General features: G+C 31.7%; 1 protein-coding gene across 2 annotated transcripts; it reads left to right on the forward strand.

Moving 5' to 3' along the window:
- Nucleotides 1–3888: 3888 nt before the first annotated feature.
- LOC136988943 (patched domain-containing protein 3-like) lies at nucleotides 3889–18546 on the forward strand. Of its 2 annotated transcripts, XM_067286959.1 has the most exons (5): nucleotides 3889–3917; nucleotides 10251–10481; nucleotides 11923–12965; nucleotides 14701–15015; nucleotides 17313–18546. In XM_067286959.1, the coding sequence occupies exons 3-5, from the start codon at nucleotides 11963–11965 to the stop codon at nucleotides 18530–18532; spliced, it is 2538 nt and encodes an 845-aa protein (XP_067143060.1). In that variant the 5' UTR covers nucleotides 3889–3917; nucleotides 10251–10481; nucleotides 11923–11962; the 3' UTR covers nucleotides 18533–18546. The 2 variants fall into 2 exon arrangements, with proteins under 2 accessions (XP_067143060.1, XP_067143061.1); XM_067286960.1 differs by lacking the exon at nucleotides 3889–3917 and having other exon boundaries at nucleotides 10463–10517.
- Nucleotides 18547–21787: the final 3241 nt, after the last annotated feature.

The raw sequence follows: 21787 nt of genomic DNA on the forward strand, positions 1-21787 counted from the left end.
AAACTGCTTAATATAGTGAGAAAAAAAAAAGCTATATGTATTTAGTGTTTCTTGTTTAACGTTAATTGAAGGATCTATAAAGAAAGTCTAATCGAGGAAACTGAAATATTTAGACAACGAAGACCATTTATTTAACTGTTGATAAATTAGCAATTGAAATAGTATATGGCAGTGTTCCGCGACCGGTGTGCCGTCACACGGTGAAAGGTGTGACGTAAACGTTTACATGTTCTGTTAATTTCAAGTTTTATTTATATATTTTTATCACATTTGTTGTGTTTCTTATGCTTGTATTTCATTCTCTGCCGCAGCACTGATGAAATAAGATGATATTTGTTTATTTTTTTATTATAAGCCACGCTTTTTTATGTATTCTATGAAATTATATGTAAAATACACTTGCTCACAGGTGTTGATGTATCTTTAGTAATAATAATAATAGGTTAGTGGCATTACGTAATTCTACAATATTAATAGTATCATTTAATACGTTTTTGAGGGGAATAACATTTTGTTGTGCCATGTTGAGTCATGGGTGTGCCGCAAGTACTGTAGAAAAAGGTTGCGGAATACTGGTATATGGGACGAAGGCGTGAATTGGCACTTGGAGTGAGGAGCGTAAACACTTAGAATTATGCATCGAAAACTATTCACTTTAATTGCTAGTATAGCATCTTGAAATTCGTAAACTTTTTGAAAAGGGCATTTTCTAGAAAGTTTATAGTATTAAATATTATTATCTTCTCGTTTATTCGTTAAGTTTGCAATGATTGAAGCTAAAAATGCGGAGAATAGTAGAGATATTAATTAATATAAAATAATTTGGATGCCGACCAATTATTTTTTCTAACTTTTTATAAATACAGAAAAAATTCCCTCTTGTAAATTATTCATTAGTAATAACAATAATATATTCATATTCTTAATTTTAATTATATTATATAATAGTAATAATATTTTTATGTTTATTTATAATGCCAAACACTGCAGTTTTAATAATTATGCAAATTGGGCACGCGCCTAAGGCCTGGAAAATGAGTCACAACAACGGAAGATGTTTACAAAAAATCATTAGATATTTAATAAAACGGAAGTAAGATGTCTGTCATGCTATACACTTCAATTACATTTATATAAATATCTCTGCTCATGGGGTGAGGTATTATCAGAATTAATATCTACGTGCTTTTACATTAGGCGAAACTATTCATGCGTCAATTGCCCTGCTTATAGTAATATAAACTGTTAAAAATATATTTTAAAAAATTTGTTATTAAACTATTGAATTTTTCCTATAAAAAACAGAAACACATCGGACTGTCGTCACGGAAACCATACCCTAAAGCTGTATTCAGAGGAAAGTTGTCAAACTAGATACAAAGGGAAGGTGTTGGATAGAAGCTACCGGCAGCTGACATTCGTTTGTAATAATTAATACTGTAAAAAGAGTATGAGAATCCGCATATAGCAGCCATAGAAATTGTGGCAAATTAATTAGAAGATATAACAAAGATGGTGGATGTAGAAATATACATCGGATCTCTTGTCCACGTTCCCCTATTAGCAAATTATTCTAAAAAGAATAGATACGAAACAACTTTTAAAATATTAAAACATTTCCTGTTATATTGATAAGCAAAAATTAAAAAAGGTATTCTTCTATGATGAATAAAAGTCAGAAATACCGAAGGAAACGAATGTGAAATAAAGAGAATCCTCCTATTATATGTGTTTATTATAAATGACATTTATATAAACTGTCCTTCCGCCTCAATTTTCGAGATGAAGTAAACGATAGAAAACAGGGAAACTGTAATATTGACCTCCTTTAGCTAAGCAAGATTATAAACATAAATAATTCACACAGCGTACACTCATACTACGCTTACTTATAGAAAATTCGTCGAGTGACAGCATTGTAACGTAGATTGTATCCACTGTAACTGCCAAAATTTATTTTTAGTGAAGTTATTTATAATGTACATTTATACGATTATTATCTATAAGAAAGACCTTGTGTAGCGTATGTGGTAACGCATACTAAATAATAATTACTAGTTATTTTTATAATTTCCTTGTATTTCAACTATATTAATCAAAGTATAATTACGAAAGCGATGATGAAGTAAGAGTGTGACGTTTTATTTAATTTAATATTTTAATATAAAACATATTAAACTAAGTATTGAAACTACATAATTATCGTCGAATTTTAAAATAATTAAACATAGTTTTATCCTTGAGTAGCGTCAAAACTAGAATCTGGAAGGGTAAGTTAATTACAGTTAGCAAAAAAATGTTTTAGTGGAATGCAGGTTATAAAACAGAGATTTAAAAAATAAATAAAATACTTTAAATTTTATTTTAAATATCTGAATAATTCGTAATATTTCAAAGATTTTTACGTATTTGTTCTTGTAACCTCGAAAGAAACAACATTAAAAACTAATTACGTGTACACTTTAAAGAGGGATGTTGCTAAAAGTACATCATTGTACAAAATATGGAGGAATGAATTCGAGTCATTGTCTATGATTGTTTTTACTAGTATTAATGGCATGTAAATTTGTACTTTAAGCATACTTATTAGAAACTATTTGCTGAATGGTTTAAGTCATTTCTTCAATGTTAGGAGGGTTTATGATTTATTCTACCCATAATTAACCCAAAGTACATCATCGTACACAAGAAGAGGAAGGGGTAAGGTTCAAAACTGGCTTAAAAACTGTATACGTATATAATAGACAGTCTAATACTTGTACAGTACATATCCCTTCTAACAATATTTCTTGCAGACGGGTGTTTAAGATCCAAAACAAGAAACTGATACAATCTCACTCAAATTAAAATTTCTGATTTATTAATAACATTTACAACTTATATTTAGCAAGTAGAGAACCTTTCAATTTCGGGTCCTCATGCAATAAAGGCCATTCACAGGAAGGCCTTTTGACCTCTTCAGGGTGCTTCCAAACACTGATATTATTTCGTACTTTATTGTATAATTGTATACTTTCTTTCACATTCTTTTGTCCCAATTCTTGACAAAACGTGCTCCAGTCGGGAAGAACTCCATTGCAGTTAAACAATATTGAACAGTCCATTGATTTTAAACATTCTGTATCTAGTTTTCTTGATGCGTTTCTTTGAGCCATAAGTTTTAACTCTGAAGTGAACTTTTGTATCAAACTATAAACATTTTAAGTCTGAAAAAATAATAATCTGAAATAAAATTCTAAATACGTTATAACGGTGTCCATGAAAATGTTAGTCACGTCATGCATCCTGTTTTTATCTCTACAAGTGTTCCGTATTTCTCTACAGTGTTACGTGACAGAGGGTCATTAATTTCCCTTCTACTTTTAAATAAAACCGAAGGGCAACGAGTCACCTCATTCTCTACTTCTATGCAGAATTTATGTTTATATATTTCTCAAAATTGTGGGAATCTCGTTAACTTGTGCAGCCGTATCTTCCATTATTATTCAGTTTTAATTATTTCATAATTCGTTTCTATTAGCATTAATTATAATTTTTAGGTAATAGTTATACGAATGTACACGTGATTTGTTCAAAAACATACTTAAAAAATGGCTATGGAAACCGGCTTTATCTTTGCTACTGAATAATCACACTGAATTTTTACTCGTATGTTTCAATACATTTATAAATTAATTACTTAATTTAAATAAATAAAAAACTAAGTAATTTATTCAAAAACACGTTGAATTCCTTGAATGTAGGCGAACAATTCAGAAAAATTTGAAGGTTAATTTAATCAAAAATAGCAATTTTCAACGGCAAAAAATGTCTTGAATCTAATTGGTTGCTTCCCGACAAATATGAATTATACAACTGCGAGTGAATATTTAATTAATTGGAAATATTCGATTATTGACGAATGCATTTATATAGAGGTAAGAAAATTCGATTGTAAAATTAATTTTTCTTTCAATCTTTAAATCTACTTTAATTAATAATAATTTTCTCGTTTTCCAATTGAAGCTGTGTTTTCATTATCCTGATTTATCTGATGATTGGGGTTACTTTTATTGGGGCAAGCGCCATTTTTGTCACAAAGGGCCTAGAAAACACGATTTAAAACAGTATAAATTAGAACATATCTAAACAAATACTATAAAATACACGAATTTCTAAGTCATTAATGATAAAGAAAAGTAATCTTAAAGAAGTTTTAATTAGATTAGTACACATTTTTATACAGTTAGGGCTTCGGGATACCGATGTTTGTTTTTTCAAACTGCACCCTGTGTTCACTAAGAAAGCCTTTTTAATATGTCCACCTAGCCCTCAATGGACGAGATACAGGGCCTGTGGTCCAGGAGTTTCTACACTTATCCAGGGCCCTCCAGAGTGGTAGGGTGATACCTTACTGTGGCATTAGATCATTAGGTAATATAACTCTCTAATATAAGATGATAGAATAATACTATGCAGACTCACGAATAGTAGCGAGCGATAAATCTCGCTCTCGAAGATATCTGGCACTGTTCTTTTTTCACTTGAAGTTCTCGCTCAATACTACGCTTGCATATTAGCTGCTTATCTCGTTTCTCGTGTGAAAGCGATTAAAAACTGGTATTTTCAGCTTATTTGGACGAGAAGGAAAGCGATTAAAATTCTCTTAGAGAGAAATTAATTAATTCGGTTACAGCTTATCTTGATATTTGGCTTGTGCGAGTAAGAATTGATCAAAACAGAAATAGTAAACGTCCTTGCCGATTCAGTTTTTCTTACAATCTCGAGCGAAAGGGAAAAATTAACGCTATTTCCTGATGATAGCGAGATACGAGAAAGCAGGATTTACGACATATTCATGAAGTTAGAATTACACATAATTTCAAATAAAAGGAAATATATATATATCGCAAGCTTATCGTCAACTGTGCGGTGGATAACCTTCAAACAATCTGCTGTGTCTCCTAGAATGGCTTTAAATAAATTAGAAATTTCTAATTCTCTTTATTAAGAAAACGTGGAGAAAACATCTAACTACATTTATACATCATAAACCTTATCATGTCGTCTCATGAAGTGTTTTTAATATTCATTCATCTTGGAGGGTGTTTCATACTGATTAAGCGTAATTTCCTGTTAATCTTGAATTCTTGTTTACTATAAACATTAAGAAAATAATACACTCCCTTCTCGTTTCATACGAGTTTGTTTACAGTAGTTTCATTCCAAATGCTTCTAGTTAAACGGGGTTTTCCTGGAATAACTAATTATCTCGTGATTTATTTTGAAAGTTAGCATTAAATAAATATATAAACACTTAAAATAGACGAAAATAAACTCTCTCCTACCGCAAATATTTAATGTATTCTGATAATTTGGTATTATAATAATTCCTTTGAAGCCAAACACACTACTGCCGAACTTTTAGTGTTACTTTCCATCTCACCTTAACTCACTCGTAGATTTTGTAGTTTGGAAATTGATCTGCCTTACCAAATATCGGGTGTCAGATATAACACTTGACCTTTAGGTCACAGCAAGAAACACTTCGCGACGTCACGTCACGAAGTGTTCCTCTTTTCTAGGTTTATAGCTAGACAAAATGAATTTATATTGACTTTGTTTTTACTATTTTTAACTTTCCAATTATCTTATTTAGAGGTATCAAATTTCACACTGTAAAGTATCTATTTATTGGTACTTGCTAGCCAATATACACCACTGATTAAAAGTTAGCGAATTTCTACTGTAAACTAAATAAAACGAGCAATTACTTATTGTAACATAGTTACAATGCCGGGCTGTAACTTTTAATCATATTTTTTATTTATTTAATTTAAAATATTTTTTCTTCACTGTACATCATATTTCAGAAGAAAACATTTGAATTGAAATAACGTGGCTTCCGGTTTTCATCGAAAATTCGTATATAGTTAATAGGGGCCTTCTACTACTCCGCTTTCCACGTCTCTTCTCTGTTTTCATCTATCTTACTTCTTTCTCGAGATTAAGGAAGGACGACGGACAGATAGCGAGACGGACGATGCTGGGCATTTATAGGTCTACAATGTTTTCAAATTGCAGCCAAAACAGTAAACTTAATTAAATTTTTATTTATTCCTTTACTTCATTTTTACGAGAATTGAATGGATCTTTAAAAAAGCCTTGCAGAAATCATTAAATTATTAAATGTTGATGAGTATGACTATTTTCAACAGGAATTGGATTACTTCCAGAATTCTTAATGTCAGCTGATAAATTTTGTATGTACGCTGACTGAATATCATTACCTTCCAGGATGATGGTGTTTTTTTAAATACTTTTTACCTTATTTCATTTGGTCTACTTTAAAAAACTAGCCCTACATCCTGCAATGTGGAAACGACTACTAACCTCTACATTAAATAAAATTCATATTTGTTAAATTTTCTATTATAGAACAACTAATTAAAATTATTGCTTCTTTCTGATATTAGCATGTCTTACTTGTGGCTCAAATTATAATTTGAATAATCACAGAAGTTGTATGAACACCAGAAAAAATAATGACTAACTGCCTTAATGTTTTTCTGCCTTAATTTGTTATTTATACTGTAAATGCATTTCAACTGATTCCCCCCTTTAGGAATATACTTAGTCTAATATTATGGCTTTAGTATAACTGAATTATATGTAGTAGATCTTAAATTATACCCATCGCTAGCAAGACCGTTTTGGATATGTTTGTGTGGTTTTACATCCCTTTCCGCTAAGAAGTCAATTATGGGTCCACGACAGGAGCTGACTGGGTAGAAAGCAGGCTAACTAGACAATGACTCATGGTCTTGACTCCCCTGTTACCTGAATGATCCCAAGAAATTTCCAAAAAATAAAACCAAAGTGAAATTCTTAGGGGCCAGACCATAGGCAACAGAACTCTCATATTCGTTTCTGCAAAACAATTGTGGGGAAAAAAGTTCTTAAATTATCTATTTTAAACTATTTCAATGCAGTGGGTTTATTTTGACGTATTTTAATTGGTGCAACTATTGTAATTGAAAAGCATCGATGAAATGGATATAATAAATCATACCGAATCGTTATATTCTTACATTGCGTTGGATGGAAAATTTCACAATATCTTTTGCAACGTTAGTGTCGTCACACCCAATGAATTTAGGTGTTTGGTATTTGGTCTAACAAATAGTTGTGGTCTGACAGCAGTGGCATAGCTAGCATGGACGACACCGGTGCGGATATCGTGGTGTCACCCTTTTTAACTCTTTTATAAAACACTGTTGAATTGTAATATCTTCGCACTCGAGCAACTTGAACTTGAATATGCGATGTCGCGAAGTACAGTATGAGTTTAGATTTATAGAATAAATCATAGTAAGATTTTCAGCTGGTGCGAGCTCTCGTGGCGTCTCCTCATAGCGAAGAAACTGTCATGGGAGGCGAGCCGTTGACCTTTTTTTTTAGGTATAGGCCTACCGGGTGTCACCACTACACGGATAACACCCGGGGCGCCCCCCCAGCTACGCCTCTGTCTAACAGGGCGGTAAGCTGACTCCTTAACACATCGTTTTATGTAGAGAATGTTAAATGATTGTATATTTCTCCAAATATTAAAAATTTTCCGAAATCTGTCAAAGTATGCACTCATAAAATCTATACTTGTGAAAGTAAATGAACTCTTGCATTTACAAGTACGGAAAGTCCCGATGAACTGTATAATGCAGAGGCTTCAGAAATTGTTTACGTATGATAAGAAAATTAACATTCCAATACAAACATAATTCGATTCAAGCATCATAACTATGGTTCTACGTGGTTTTTTAAATTGTCTTTAGCAAACAAAGGTTACATGTTTTGTACTAAATACATGATTTACCTTAAAAATTACAAATGTCACATAGGGTTCTGAAATAAAGGAAACACATGCGCCATGGTCAACCTATATCTGCCTACGCCAGGATTATATATATATATATATATAACTATCGTATTTACTCGCATATAAGACGAGCTTTTTATTCATTTTTTACTGCTTCGGAAACCTAGTCCTATACGCGCGAGCGAAGGATTCTTTGCGTTTTTGCAATAATTTTTGTGAACTACGTATTCAGATATTTTATCGGATGCTCACTGTGTGATGTTTAAAAACAAAAGTATTTTCTCTGGGTCGTTTGAATCGTTCTTGTGTATTGTCGAGACTAAAGATGAATAGCAATAGGAAAAGGAAAGGTTTTGAATTAAACTTCAAAATCAAATGGGAGCCCGATATAAGTTAAAATTTATTCCCAGTGAAAACAGATGATTATTCGAAAATCAGAATTCGGAGAAACTCATAAGTGTAATCGACGGAGAGTGGATTCCACTGTTAAGAATTGGCGAAAATGGTTCCCGATTGTCCAGCTTTAAATGATGTTTATGTTGTCGATTTTACAAGATTTGTCTTTAAAGATTAAAATGCCAGTAATTTTTGCGGGACAAAATTAGAATTGTATTAATAAACCTAACTTTCTTTGTTTTGGTCTTTAAAGTCAATATGCGAGTAAACAGGCCTGTATCTGCCAATTTTCATGCTTGCTAAGCATGCAAAAATATTACCCCAAGATTCATAATGTAACATATATATTGTAAATATTGATGAAATATATAATAAAAAAACTTCTTTTCTCTAAAAGTTTCTGGAAAGTAAATCAGAAATACTATACTAGAGGTAACAGACTTATCACACTGCTACTAGTAACATCAAAACGACACTTCTCTCATCAGAATGCAACTTTATTTCCGAATCTCGGTACATAATACTTTCATTAGCCATAAAAAAATATACAGACTATATACATTTTCGTTTATATACAAATAATAAAACTGAAAAAGCTTAAAATTCCATTTCAAAAGAAAATGTCTCGAATCTAACCCGTTGTAGAGGAATTTGCAGAGGAATTGATACTAGAATTTACAATTTAACATACCTGGAAACATTTTAAATGAGAAATTTTAAAAATAAATTGATAATGTAGGCCTACACATATAATACCGGTTTACAAACTGACCGGTACAAGATTTACTTCATTCCATATTTTCTATCGACATCTAGTATTTTATAAGCTCGTATTAAATCATTTTCATATTTTAATATTTTAATTGTCCTTCTATACATTTTACAGCTATACTCGTTACAGTGCATAGCCACTGCCGAGTTTGAATAACCATATTTAATTGCTCATATATGTTCTGATAATCTAGCAGTCAAAGTTCTTCCGGTTTCTCCTACATAAGTATAACAAGGGTCACAATTACAATCAAAAGTATACAAATTTCAGTTTTTTGCAAAATATCAATCGTAATTTCTTTAAAAATTCCTTGCACATACATCACACTGGCATATTTCATATTACATTGCACTATTTTATTCTTAGATTTAACAGAAGTTTTTAACCAATTATTCAATATTTTTAATTGTTACGTAAATACATTATTTGTATACTTTGTATTTCTGTTTTCTGGTCATCTAATTTGTTTGTTCTATTTAAACTTTTACTTCTATACATATTAAATGTATTTCTTTTTATATACATCGAAAGGCTAGCAGTGTCATTTATTACTTAAATACATTGCTTTTCTTAATATACTTATTCATAAATATTGTTTTACATAACAATTATTTTGTATATGATAATCAATACTATAGACAGGAAGATCGTAAGAAATATATATATACATATAGAAAGAAAGAAAACAATAAAAAGTTAAGTATTTTGTCTATTGTTAATATCTTAATTTATTGCCTAGATGATCGTCGCACAGTTGACGGTGTCCCTGATATAAAATATTATATTGTGAAACTATATAAATCTACATGTATAATATCAATATAGAATCTGTAGTAAAATATTTAGTTCTTTCAAAGAACAAATGTTGTACTGTTTACATAATAATTAAAATCAAGCCACACTTCTCTAGACCTTGAAGTCAAGTAAACACGAAATCCTAACCCTCTCGGTCATTTGTCGTCATCAAAGAGAATAATAATTACAATTTATTTGATGAAAACGAAAATAAGATATATTTTACATAACATGAAGTAATAATACAAGGGTAGATAACAATAAGGTAAGTGAGCAAGATACTGACGTCACCGTTTCCTATAAAACAGGCCATATCATTTCATTGCGTGCACGTCATTTCGCCTTTGGAAAACACTTCTTGTTACTTATATAAATTACACACAATTTACATAAAATTGTATTATATAACCATATTTCTTTTGCACTCTTCAGATTTGGCTCATTATTTGTGTTCTCTACAAACAAGGAAACCGAAGATTCCATAGGAACTACGGAACTACGTTAAGTCGCTGACGGTGATGCCAGAAGGTCAGATTAAATGAAATTCATTTGCGTGACGTATATACATCTTTCAAAATAATAATTATTTGTTATTGAGAAAACAAAGTAAATTTCCTAAAGGAATAACTAGTAACTGTTTGCCTAACAGCACTGAAGAAGAAGGTAAGAAAAATGATACATTTAAAATGCATATATCAGGTTGAAATATTATTCATTTTAATCTTAATATGAATATTTTTATGCACATTTTTGGCTAATCTTATGTATATTAAGGCCTATATTATAGTATGTTGCAGTTAGTAACGCTCAAGGATTTTTAGCTTTAAAACTGGTTATAAATACGTATTTAAAATTCTATAAAATTAAGCAATTTTCTTAGAAATATTTTATTTATTGTATGTTTTAGAATATACTTAAAAACAATATTTATTTATATAGTTATAAGTATTAAAAACATGTGTTGCCAACAGTTTTTGATTCATTTCTTATTGTGAGGTCTACGAACGTCTTCGTGTGGTGAAGACTCTTTATCTTGCAGTCAAAGGTAAGATTGCTCGTCATTCTCGCGGTTTGGTCAAGAGGGAGCGAGAGAATGGACCGTATGGGGGTAGTGGTGACACACGCGGAGATGTAGACAGTTTGACAATCGAACTAGCGTTTATTTTAACAAAATATGCGAACAATAGTCACTGACTTTTAGGTTATTCCAGGGAGAAAGGGGGTTAACTCCAACTCCGGTCCACGGATAGGAAATGGGTGAAAATTACCGGAGAAGTTCAGTTTACTCCTTCGATTGTTTCTTCAGAGATGGTTCCAGGCGCATTCGGGTCGTCATGTAATAGGGGAAAGACGTTCAGTTATTTCCATAAAAAGGACTGAGTTCCTGAGGATTCGTTCACCAGAATTGACCAGCCTCGAAGCATCTCGTGTCCTTGAAGACATGGGTTTTATACAATTTTCCCGCGAATTCTAAGTTCGGATTGGTAGCGATCCACTGATTGCACCCTTCGATTGATTCTAACCTGTTGGTAAGCGCTGAAGGTGATGGCCACCCTCTTTCATCCTGATGTTGATCCGCTCTAACCAAAGGGTTCAGTAACGCTCCCTCGAACAATTGCCCGTAAATTAGAAAAAAATGGTGTTTCTCTTTCCTTTCGAAGATGATGCAACTCTGTCGACGAGGATCCCAGATACATCCGTCGGAGAAAGTACTTACTTCGTCCTCTCTGACCAGCCACTAAGAAATAAGCGAAGTTTTTAAATCAATGTCACTTCCCTTTTCTCACGTGAACATCGAACGGGAAATTCAGTTTAACAATAACAAATTTCTTAGTATCCACCGACATCACATGAAGAATATATCATCCGAGTAACTGCGTTAGTTCGGTTGTTACATTTTCTGCACCATTGGGTAAGATATAGAACTCAAACTATCACACTTTACAATATGCGTAACAATGAACACGCCAAGCTATAAATTAAATTACCAAAGTTTACCTTTGGTTTCCATTTTAATGCTTGTTCTTTTTACTCTCGGGTAACTCCAAGTATCATGTGAAAAAAAAGAAAATTTAATTTAATTCATAAACATTCATTCTTTCAGGTGAACCGGTTATCGACATTTCTTAATCGAAGACAATAAAATGAATATCCACTGTATAAGACAAAATCTGTGCTTCATTTACAAGAGACTAGGAAATGTAATTGGACGGCATCCATATTACTTTATAAGTATACCTTTACTTCTCTCCGCTTGTCTCTCTTCATTCCTTGCAAGAATATCGACTAGCGAAGATTATTATGACGTCGTAGTTGCTGACAGTGGAAAAATTTTTAATACTAAGGTATTTGTTGAAAGTACTTTTTCGTATAATTCAGAAGAATTTTCTGATCAGCTTAGAGCACCCGATGTAATCAATTCCCTATTAGTATATATCACGAAAAAAGGTGGAGGACATATGTTCGATAAAAATGTTCTTTCGGATGTAAGATTAATCGATGAAGTCATACAAAACGTAACACTTGACAAGGATGATAAGCAAATACATCATCTTGATATTTGCGCACTGAGTAACAATAAATGTTTCCAAAACCCGATCATCGAGGTGATGTCAGAAGTGGGTGTGAACTCTTTACTTCAGAAGAGAAAGAAGTTGAAATTTCCCATTGATATAGATTTATTGTCTTTCACCTATAAAATTTACTTTGCGAATTTGGGTGGAGTCATTCTGGATAATGATGATTTCATAGATAATTTTAATGCCATGATGTTATATTATTCAACAGACAATAAAAATGAAGAAAAGAAGAAATTGTTTGATGAATGGTCGTTGGAGGTTTACGATACGATACAAAAATATGATTTTACACATGTCAACGTCTTTCCAAATTCGCAGTTATTTATTCAGAAAGAATTTGGGAATCAATTAAATGGAACAAAGCCTAAAATAGGAGGTTTAGTAGCGTTTATGATTATATTTTCAATATTGTTCTGCATGAGCAATAGTTGGGTGAGAAGTAAACCCGTTCTTGGTGCATCCAGCGTCGTATCGGCTGGATTAGCAGTTGTCTCTGCTTTCGGATTAATGTCAGCTTTAGGTATAAAAAATATTTCGTGGAATGCCACCATTCCATATCTAGTCCTTGGTAAGTTCTTTGACACCTTTATTTATATAATTTAATTTCAGACTTAAAAACTACTTGGAATTAATTTATCATTACTGAACTCTTTTGGCTGCTGAGATACATTTACTTGCTATACACTAACGTTTGTAGCCTAATGCATAGGCACTCCTTAGGTTACTAATTTTATTATCTGTATCTATATCTACATACATATATATATAAATGGACGTGTTTGTGCCTATACGTCACTTTGCAGCCATAACTACACATCGCACATGAATGGTGTTTATGTGTGGTAGTAGCCGCAAGTCTCCCATCGTGCACTATGGTGGTTGCGTCTCGATAGCTATAAGGGGAGATATGGGGTTTGAAAGTGGTTGACTTCGAAAATGTGTGACGCTTCAATGAGAATGTTCCAGTATTTTCTAGAACGTTCCAGAACCTAGAGGTGAAATTTGGTACACAGTTAGGGTACATCATGAAAACGCACACTAAGAAGGGATTTTTCGAAATTCCCCCGCGGAGGGGAGAGGGAAAGCATTAAATCTTAACCTCAAGAACGGCTTCTACTGTACAATTTTAGATGCGATTTTTTTGTTTTTAATTACGTTTAGTCTTCATTGAGTACTTAGGTGTATTAAATTGATAACATTTCAGATATCGTTATAAATATTTTTATATATTTCGATTTTTTAACCAAATGTTCGAACTGTTTTAAATTCGAAGTTGTAATAAATGTGTAATGTCTAATGCAAGAGGTGAAGACAGTTTACCATCACCAAGGAAGTTCATTTATCAAAAGGAAACTTCTTTATAGAAATTCCTAGTTACCACACTAAGGTATATTTTTGTTAAAATTCTTATTCTACTTTTATATTTTATTTTATTTTCTTCATTTTACTTAACCGGCTCTGTTATATAATTTATACCAGAAAAAAATTGTGTCAATCAGTCAAAATATAAACCCCTGAGGTTTTTACCTTTCTTGGACTCAGGGGACCTTGAAACATTCAGAAATGAAGAAAAATTCGGGGTTTCTTTTTTCTGTATTCTGGATGTTAGTGTGTGCTCGCGTGGAGGCACGATTGCGTTCATCCTATTTGAAGCTTAATAACTCTTGTTCTTTATGTCGAAAATTTCTGGAATTTTGCAGGGAGGTTTGTCTACTAGGGAAATTGACGCTGTTAAATTTCTGTCGTTAAATGTCTAGTGGGTGGGGAGATAAAGTGGTTCGTGTCGTATCTCGAGTAGGGTCGGACTTAATGAGGATTTTACTCGTTATTGAATTTTACAATATTTTTTTTTATAAAACCCATCCCCTACCCTAAAAGTTAAGCTTTTCCCTATTTTATAATGATTAAAAATATAAAAAAATTATTTTAATAAAATATCGTAACAGATGGCGCCACACACGCAGTTTTAAATGTTGCCGAGAAAGTTAAGCAACTTGTAGCGAGATTTTTTATTTTAAAATTTAATGTTACAGTTTTAATTTACTTTATGTTGATATTATTGGAATTTTGCGTTTATATTCAAATATTTAAAATTCAATGTGTTGATCTTCTATATTTGTTGTATTCTATTTTAGAACAGCTTGTATCCAGTGTTCTAAAATCAGTGACTTTAGGACGATCAATTATTAAACTGAAAATGTTAGTGTATGAGCAAATAAACCTGTCCGAGCAGCCAAAGGTGTTTAGTGACGATTTTATTATTTATTCTTTCTGCTGAGTATGTTAATTTATTTATGTTTTAGTGACCGAGATAGATGATGCATTCGTACTGATAGGATGCTGGAGAGTCACAAATTCCAAGCAGAAAGTCGAGAAACGCATGGAAGTGACGTATTGTGAAGCTGGAATTTCCATCACGTTGACTTCACTCACCAACTTCATTTCTTATTGTATCGGAATGATGAGTCCGTTTCCATTTATCAGAATATTCTGTTATTATACAGCCACTTGCATCGTATTTACCTTCCTGTATCAGATAACGTTTTTTGGAGGATGTCTAGCGTTAAGCGGATACAGAGAAGAGGGCGATATTAGTTTTTTGGAATATTTTACACAAGGTGAGTGAAAATTTATTTCTTTCCACTATGAAAATTTGATTATAACACTATGAAAACATCTTCCTATCCCGACTTTCCTCTTAAAACCATACTTTGATTACTTTAAACCTATTTTTTGATATAATATTTAAAGGAATGTCTTTAATAAATGTTATCATATATTACCAATAATTATATTAATTAATTGATAAATTCTCGAAATCTTTTAAATATTATTTTATTTAAAACACTGCAGAAGTCTCAAATATTATTCTCTGGTGAATCGAAGCTGGCATAATTTGAACACCGTACACCTGTATCATTAGTATGGCCCTCGCTGCATTAGATACAAATGTTATATGTACTGCTCATGGTAGTTTGATATTATCATATTTGTCGTCACCACAAAATAATTTGAAAGTAAAAATCCTCCTCTGCAATTCCGATCATTTCTGCAGAGATCAATCAAGAATGATCAGTATATCACGTTCAAAATGTCATGTTGGAAATTAGTTAGTACTGTTTGGGTTGTGCTTATGGTATTTACCTCTGACATTGCTCTAATTGATCAGAAAAAATCCTGTCTTCGTACAATGTAACAATTATTATTGCTAACGAAAAAGTTAGTGCCTAACTTCACAATAAATAATATACTTTTCTTACAATAGAAATTTACTGAACGTAAAAATTTTTTCACTTGTACTGTAAGTCTTTCATTATTTTCCAACTTTTGGCAAGAGTCAGAGGTATCTCCCGCTAAAAGTCAGCTTAGAACAGATGATTCACATGCTTCCAACTTTTTAGATATGAGATGATCGAAACTTCTGCACTTTACCCCACACAATTTTACTATTGACAATTAAAGTTTCGCGAATCCGCGATCGACCTGCAATACTTAAAGGAAAGTTCACGCAATTTAGTCGAAACTTTTCACGAAACACTCGAGATTACTCACAAGTCAGAGAACGGATTTCATGGATTATAGAGAACTTTTCAACAAACTTAAGACAAACTACTATGGCGGCATCAATGGTATTACATTTAATTTTAGTTCTATCGTTTTCGCTTCCTGTCAGGTAAATGCTGAAACAAGCACGTAATGACTTACTTTTATCACAATCATCACCAATGAAATTGTTCATTCAATTCAGAAAAATAAGGTTTTGACAATTAATTTATAGCGTATTCTTTATATCATCGTTTATTATGGTATGTCACGTAATTAGGCATTCTTCATATATCAATTCGTGAAATTTTCGTGACTCTCAACTGCAAATATCTTGTGAGTTCTGAAACTTACGTTTTGCGTCGTAAACTCTTTCCTCTAAATGTTGCAACGAGGTACTGTATATTGTAAAATTCGAAAACAATTATATTTTTTAATTATTATTTCCTTGTTGTGGTTACATTTTTGAAATCGTTTCTTTGAAACATTGCGTGAATTTCTGACCTATTTCAGTGATTGTATTCTTGCTTCAGTTTCATTTTCGATATTCCGAATCAATTCTTCTCTGTGTCATCGAATCGACTGTTTTGTTGAAACCGTTCGTTCTGTTATTCAAGATCATACGTGCAAAAATTTCCTCCAAGAATGTTGTAACTCATTGTAATGTCAAATCCCGCATTCTTTACTTTTGAAGAAATATCGCCTACTAATTTGAAAAGTTGCAACACCATATCAAGTAATAGTGCTAACACTACATAAAGATAGCTCGTGTAACTAATCAGGATTCTCATAGAAAACGAGACGATTATTTATTGATATCATCACAATGCTGGAATGCAATTTTTTATGATATTTTTAATTGATTTAATTTAAAATATATGCTATTTACCTCAAATTAGTGGTGTCTTTCCCCTATACATGATACTTTTCCTGTTGGAATAGTCACAGTGGTCACTTAACTCCTTTCAGGGGAAAAGTTTGAATTAAAATAACGTAACTTTTTGTTTTTTTATCAAAAGCTTTTATATAGTAATTTAGAACCGACTGTCTCTACGCTTTCCATATCTGCACTTCAATTTCATTTATCTAACACCATTCTCAAAATTGAGGAAAGACAGTGAGTGCGAATTTATACGAATACAATTTCTGCAGATTGCAGCCCAATAAGAAATCTCATTCGTTGTTTTCATAAAAATTCTTATTATTTTATACTAAACTACAAGGTTTATACATGCAGATTTACATTGAAAATATTAAGTAGAAATTAAATTTCCTTCCTAACCAATTTTTCAAAACAGATATGTAATTTTAAAATAGATTTCATTACTTCGTAGTCTGTATTGCATTCACATTTTTATTATTTTCGTTACAGAAGATTTCGAAGAGACTATTCGGACGAATAACGAAATAGAAGAAAAAGAAGCATTGATGGCATTTTTCGGTGATGTATTAGCAAAAATACTTTCACATCCAATAGTGAAAATAATTGTTTTGTTTATCTATGTCATTAATTTATCTGTTGGAATTTGGGGTGCTCATTCCATTACGCATGGCATCAAGTTTGAACATTTATTTCCCAAAGGCTCTGTAATTCGAGAAAGCTCTCGTATTAGATTCACATATTTCACTGACTACGCTTTTCCTTTTCACATAATCATTAACAAAACCTTGGATTACTCAGATATAAAAGTCCAAGAATTCATAGAAAATCTCTTACAAAAATTCGAGCAACATCCCCATATGGCCGAAGAGCAATACACTGTGTCCTGGTTAAAGTTTTATAAAGAATTTCAGAATAATCCTGTTGCGAAATTTTCGTTAGGAGGTTATAACATGTCGAACAAACAAGATTTCATCGATGGTCTACGTAACGTTTTCTTCAAACTGCACGCAGCCAAGTCACTGTCTAATGACGTCGTCTTTAATAGCAATGGAACCGACATCTTATACAGCAGATTCTTCGTTATGGGAAAAAATTTGAACTCTTCACAAACAGAGAGAGACACGTTAAAAGAATTATGGGAAATTGCCGAAAAATCTGAAATTCCTGTATTGGTACATTCCATAAAATCGAGTATAATTAACCAAGGTATAATCATAGAACATACAATTTACCAATTGTTTTGGATTACGGCTGTTTTAATAACTATAGTCTTCTTCTCAATGGTACCGAACTTGTTAGTTGCCATTATTGTGGCCATTTCTGTCGTTTCTTCAATAATAGAAACATTGGGCTACATGTCATTATGGGGCATTAATGTGGATATTTTCTCTATGATGAACCTAATTTTGTGTGTTGGATTCAGTGTGAATTACCCTTGTCACATGTCTTATGCTTATATCATGTCATCCAGGAAAAGTGCGAACGAGAAAATGAGAGAATCTTTATATCGTATTGGGTTTTCTGTAATACAAGGCTCTCTTTCTACAGGATTAGGAATATTGATTTTGTATTCTGATGTATATTTTCTGTCGACATTTGTAAAGATCGTAGTTCTCATTGCTGTAGAAACGACATTTCATGCATTGTTTTTTATACCTGTCATACTGTCTACGATTTTTTCCGTGTTCGAGAAGAGACTAAATATTTAAGTATTCTACAATATTGTATAAATCAATGAATACGATTATAAAAATTAACTCTTATCAGTCACAAGAATTAGAATATGAAATATTTCAGCATTCAATATAGTGATGAAACGTAGTAAATATTTTGTCAGATTTTCTGTAAAATTTGCAATGTGAACAAGAGACATTTTGAAAATAGTGTTCATTTGATTTGTGTAATGTTTTTATAAATTATTTTAAAAGATTGAAATTACTGGAGAAGAAAGGAAACAAACAGTGATAAATGATCTGGCTGAATTTTAGTTTTCAAAACAAATAAGAACTGACACATGTACAAGGGAGTAAGTTAAAGTATATCTTTATAAACGATTAATTGACATGTTATTTAATTAATGTCTGTCAGAAAAACATTGTTACACCTTTCTTCAGTCCTCTGTTATCTCATATCATACTCCAGTATATTCTTTCTGGTTTCACTCATTAAATTCCATTATTTTCTTTATTTCTTTGTTTGGATAAGTAAACATGTATAAAATATTCTTACGTAATTTTACGTTATAATATATTTCATAATTGTTCTTATACTTGGGAAACAGTTATAATTTCTTAAATACTGCAACAATCTAATTTTGAAAATTTGTAAAAAATTTAATTTTTCAATATAAATTTTCTATTTGTATCCTGGCCAAGTCTAGAAATAAAGAGTTCGTTTTTTAATTTGGAAATAGCTGATTAATTCACATTGAAACTTTATTTAAAAATATTAGTCGCAAAGTGTGTATACCCGTATATATACAGGGTGTGCCGTGTAATATGAAACATAACAATAACTCAGAAAATTCTTTTTAATGACAAAAATAATGACACCAAGTTTATTATTTATAACAGACTTTAAAAAAGGCCTCTCAGAAATAGTAAACTTGTATTTCTACATATGTTCATAATGCTTAAATATCAATTATACATTTTTAAAATATTCTGAATAAAAGCTTACTATTTCTTAATAGAATATCTAAAGTTTATTTAGATGAAGTCAGTCTGTTTTAATATTTTCATTAATAATAATATATACTTCGTACAATTTAAATTAGTCGAAGATCCTACTTTCCTTCTAAATATAAAATCAATAAAACATCTAAAGTTTACAAAACTGGTGCTGTTGCTTGCCACTAATGAACATTAGTAAAGAATATGCATGTTTTGTTGGAGTGAAGAAAACAATAATGGTAACCAGAAAAAAAAACTGTTCATATAACGCAAATGCATTCGTATCTTCTGGAGCATTCCTTTTCAGTTTCCGAGTAGAAAGAAATTAAATATAACGAATATATGATGAAATATAGTTTTCATACAATTTCTGACACTGAATTATTATTACAAAATTCATTTCCTGCAATTAACACATTGATTTGCATGATATTCCTTTCATTACATATAGTTGCACTGGATGCAATATGGAGTAGTAAAATAGTTTGTTTTTTTCGAATGCTGGATGTGACAAATTGTTATTTCGTTTTTAAATGTTGGATTCTTTCTGGGAATAAAAAAAAACATTGTAAAAAATTTTCTATAAAGAGGTTCAAGTGTCTGCTAGGTGTGTGATTCTAGCTTCTTGTACATCCATGGTTTGGTAAGTTTTTCACGTAGATGGATAAAGAAATGATTTCTCTTCATTTCACCTTTAACGCGTGTTCACCTTATACATGAAATTTAAATGTTCTAAAACAAGTGAAAATTTTTGTAAACCAACTCATTAAGGGAAGATTACAAAATATTAACAAAGAAAGCATGAAGAGCGATGACCAATTCGCTTTGGAACGTTTGTGAGAGGTACCATATCGGGTCCGATACCCCGAAAACGTACATAAAAATTAAAAGAATGTGAATGTAAGAAAATTTAAAACCAAAATAATGTATTAATAAGTACAGCAACGAGTTGCTTAACTTCCCCCGCAACGTTTAAAATTAATTGTGGCGTCATCTGTTAGGGTATTTTAGTTAAAAACCTTTTTATGTTTTTAACTATTATAAAATGAGGAAAAGCTTAATTTTAAGGGTAGGGATGAGTTTTATAAAACGTTATAAATGCTAATAACAAGTAAAATCGTCATTAAGTTTGACCCTACTGGTGATCCACACGACCCCTTTATCTTTCCATACCCTCGACTTTTAACCATGAAATTAGACAGCATTAATTCCCTAATAAGCATATTTCCCTGCAAAATTTCACAAATTTTCGACTAAAAGCGCAGGAGTTATTAACATTCAAAAAGGGCGAACAAAACTGTGCACCCAGACACACGCGCACATATACACTAACCTCCATACATACAGAAAAATCTCCTCAATTGTTTTGCATTTCTTGACGTTTCAAGGTGTCCTGAATCCAAACATGTAAAAATCTTGAGGGTTTATTTTCAATAAATGTGGAGAACGTCGTAACAGAATTGTTAAAATTCTTGATTGTTATAATATCAAAACACAACAGCTTATAATACGAGAAAAGGGGCTAAAGTTTAATAAACAATTATCGGACGAATTCGAAATGAGATATCAAAGTGTACTCGACGACCGACCATATCTCACCTTAATCTGAGTCTTGATAAGACTCGGACGAGGGCACGAGAAAGGTCGGTCGTTTGGAAACAGAGTAATGACCAATTGAGAAGCGAAGAAGGAAAGTCTAATCGAAACCCTATTAATTCGCTAAAATCTTATACATACTATAAAATCAAAAACAATATTATCTACCAATTGTTCACCTATATTCACTCCCGCCTGTCCTACTTCCGTACTGCTTAAAGACAATGCAAATTTTAAATTTGTGCTTGTGTTTCTGCGTCGTCTTCACAACTGACACCACCTAGGACTTTCTCCAGCTTACCTAATACATGCCAACCAAGCCCTTCATCGAGATCAAGCCTGCCCGAACTCATCCATCTCATTAATTTATCATTTGGAATTTTGGGTGCTCATTCCATTGCACACGGGATAAACTATGAACATTTTTTTATTATGCATATAAATATGTATAATAAAATATTCAGCAAGTTGCGTAACTTTCCCAGCTATTAGATTTTATTTAAAAAATAACTTTTATATTATTAATCATACTATAATAAATAAATAAATAAATAAATAAATAAATTGTATGCCGTAAAAATTTACGGCAGTTGTGGATTTCTATTTGCTCTGCATCGGGTTTCGGTTGGTGTTTATATTTGTATAGTAAGACTCAATATATGAATAAAGTGGACATTACATAAACTACACTTACAG

This window comes from Centruroides vittatus, unplaced genomic scaffold, assembly GCF_030686945.1.
Source record: "Centruroides vittatus isolate TY-2023 unplaced genomic scaffold, ASM3068694v2 scaffold_418, whole genome shotgun sequence".
In the NCBI taxonomy this organism is placed as follows: Eukaryota; Metazoa; Arthropoda; class Arachnida; order Scorpiones; family Buthidae; genus Centruroides; species Centruroides vittatus.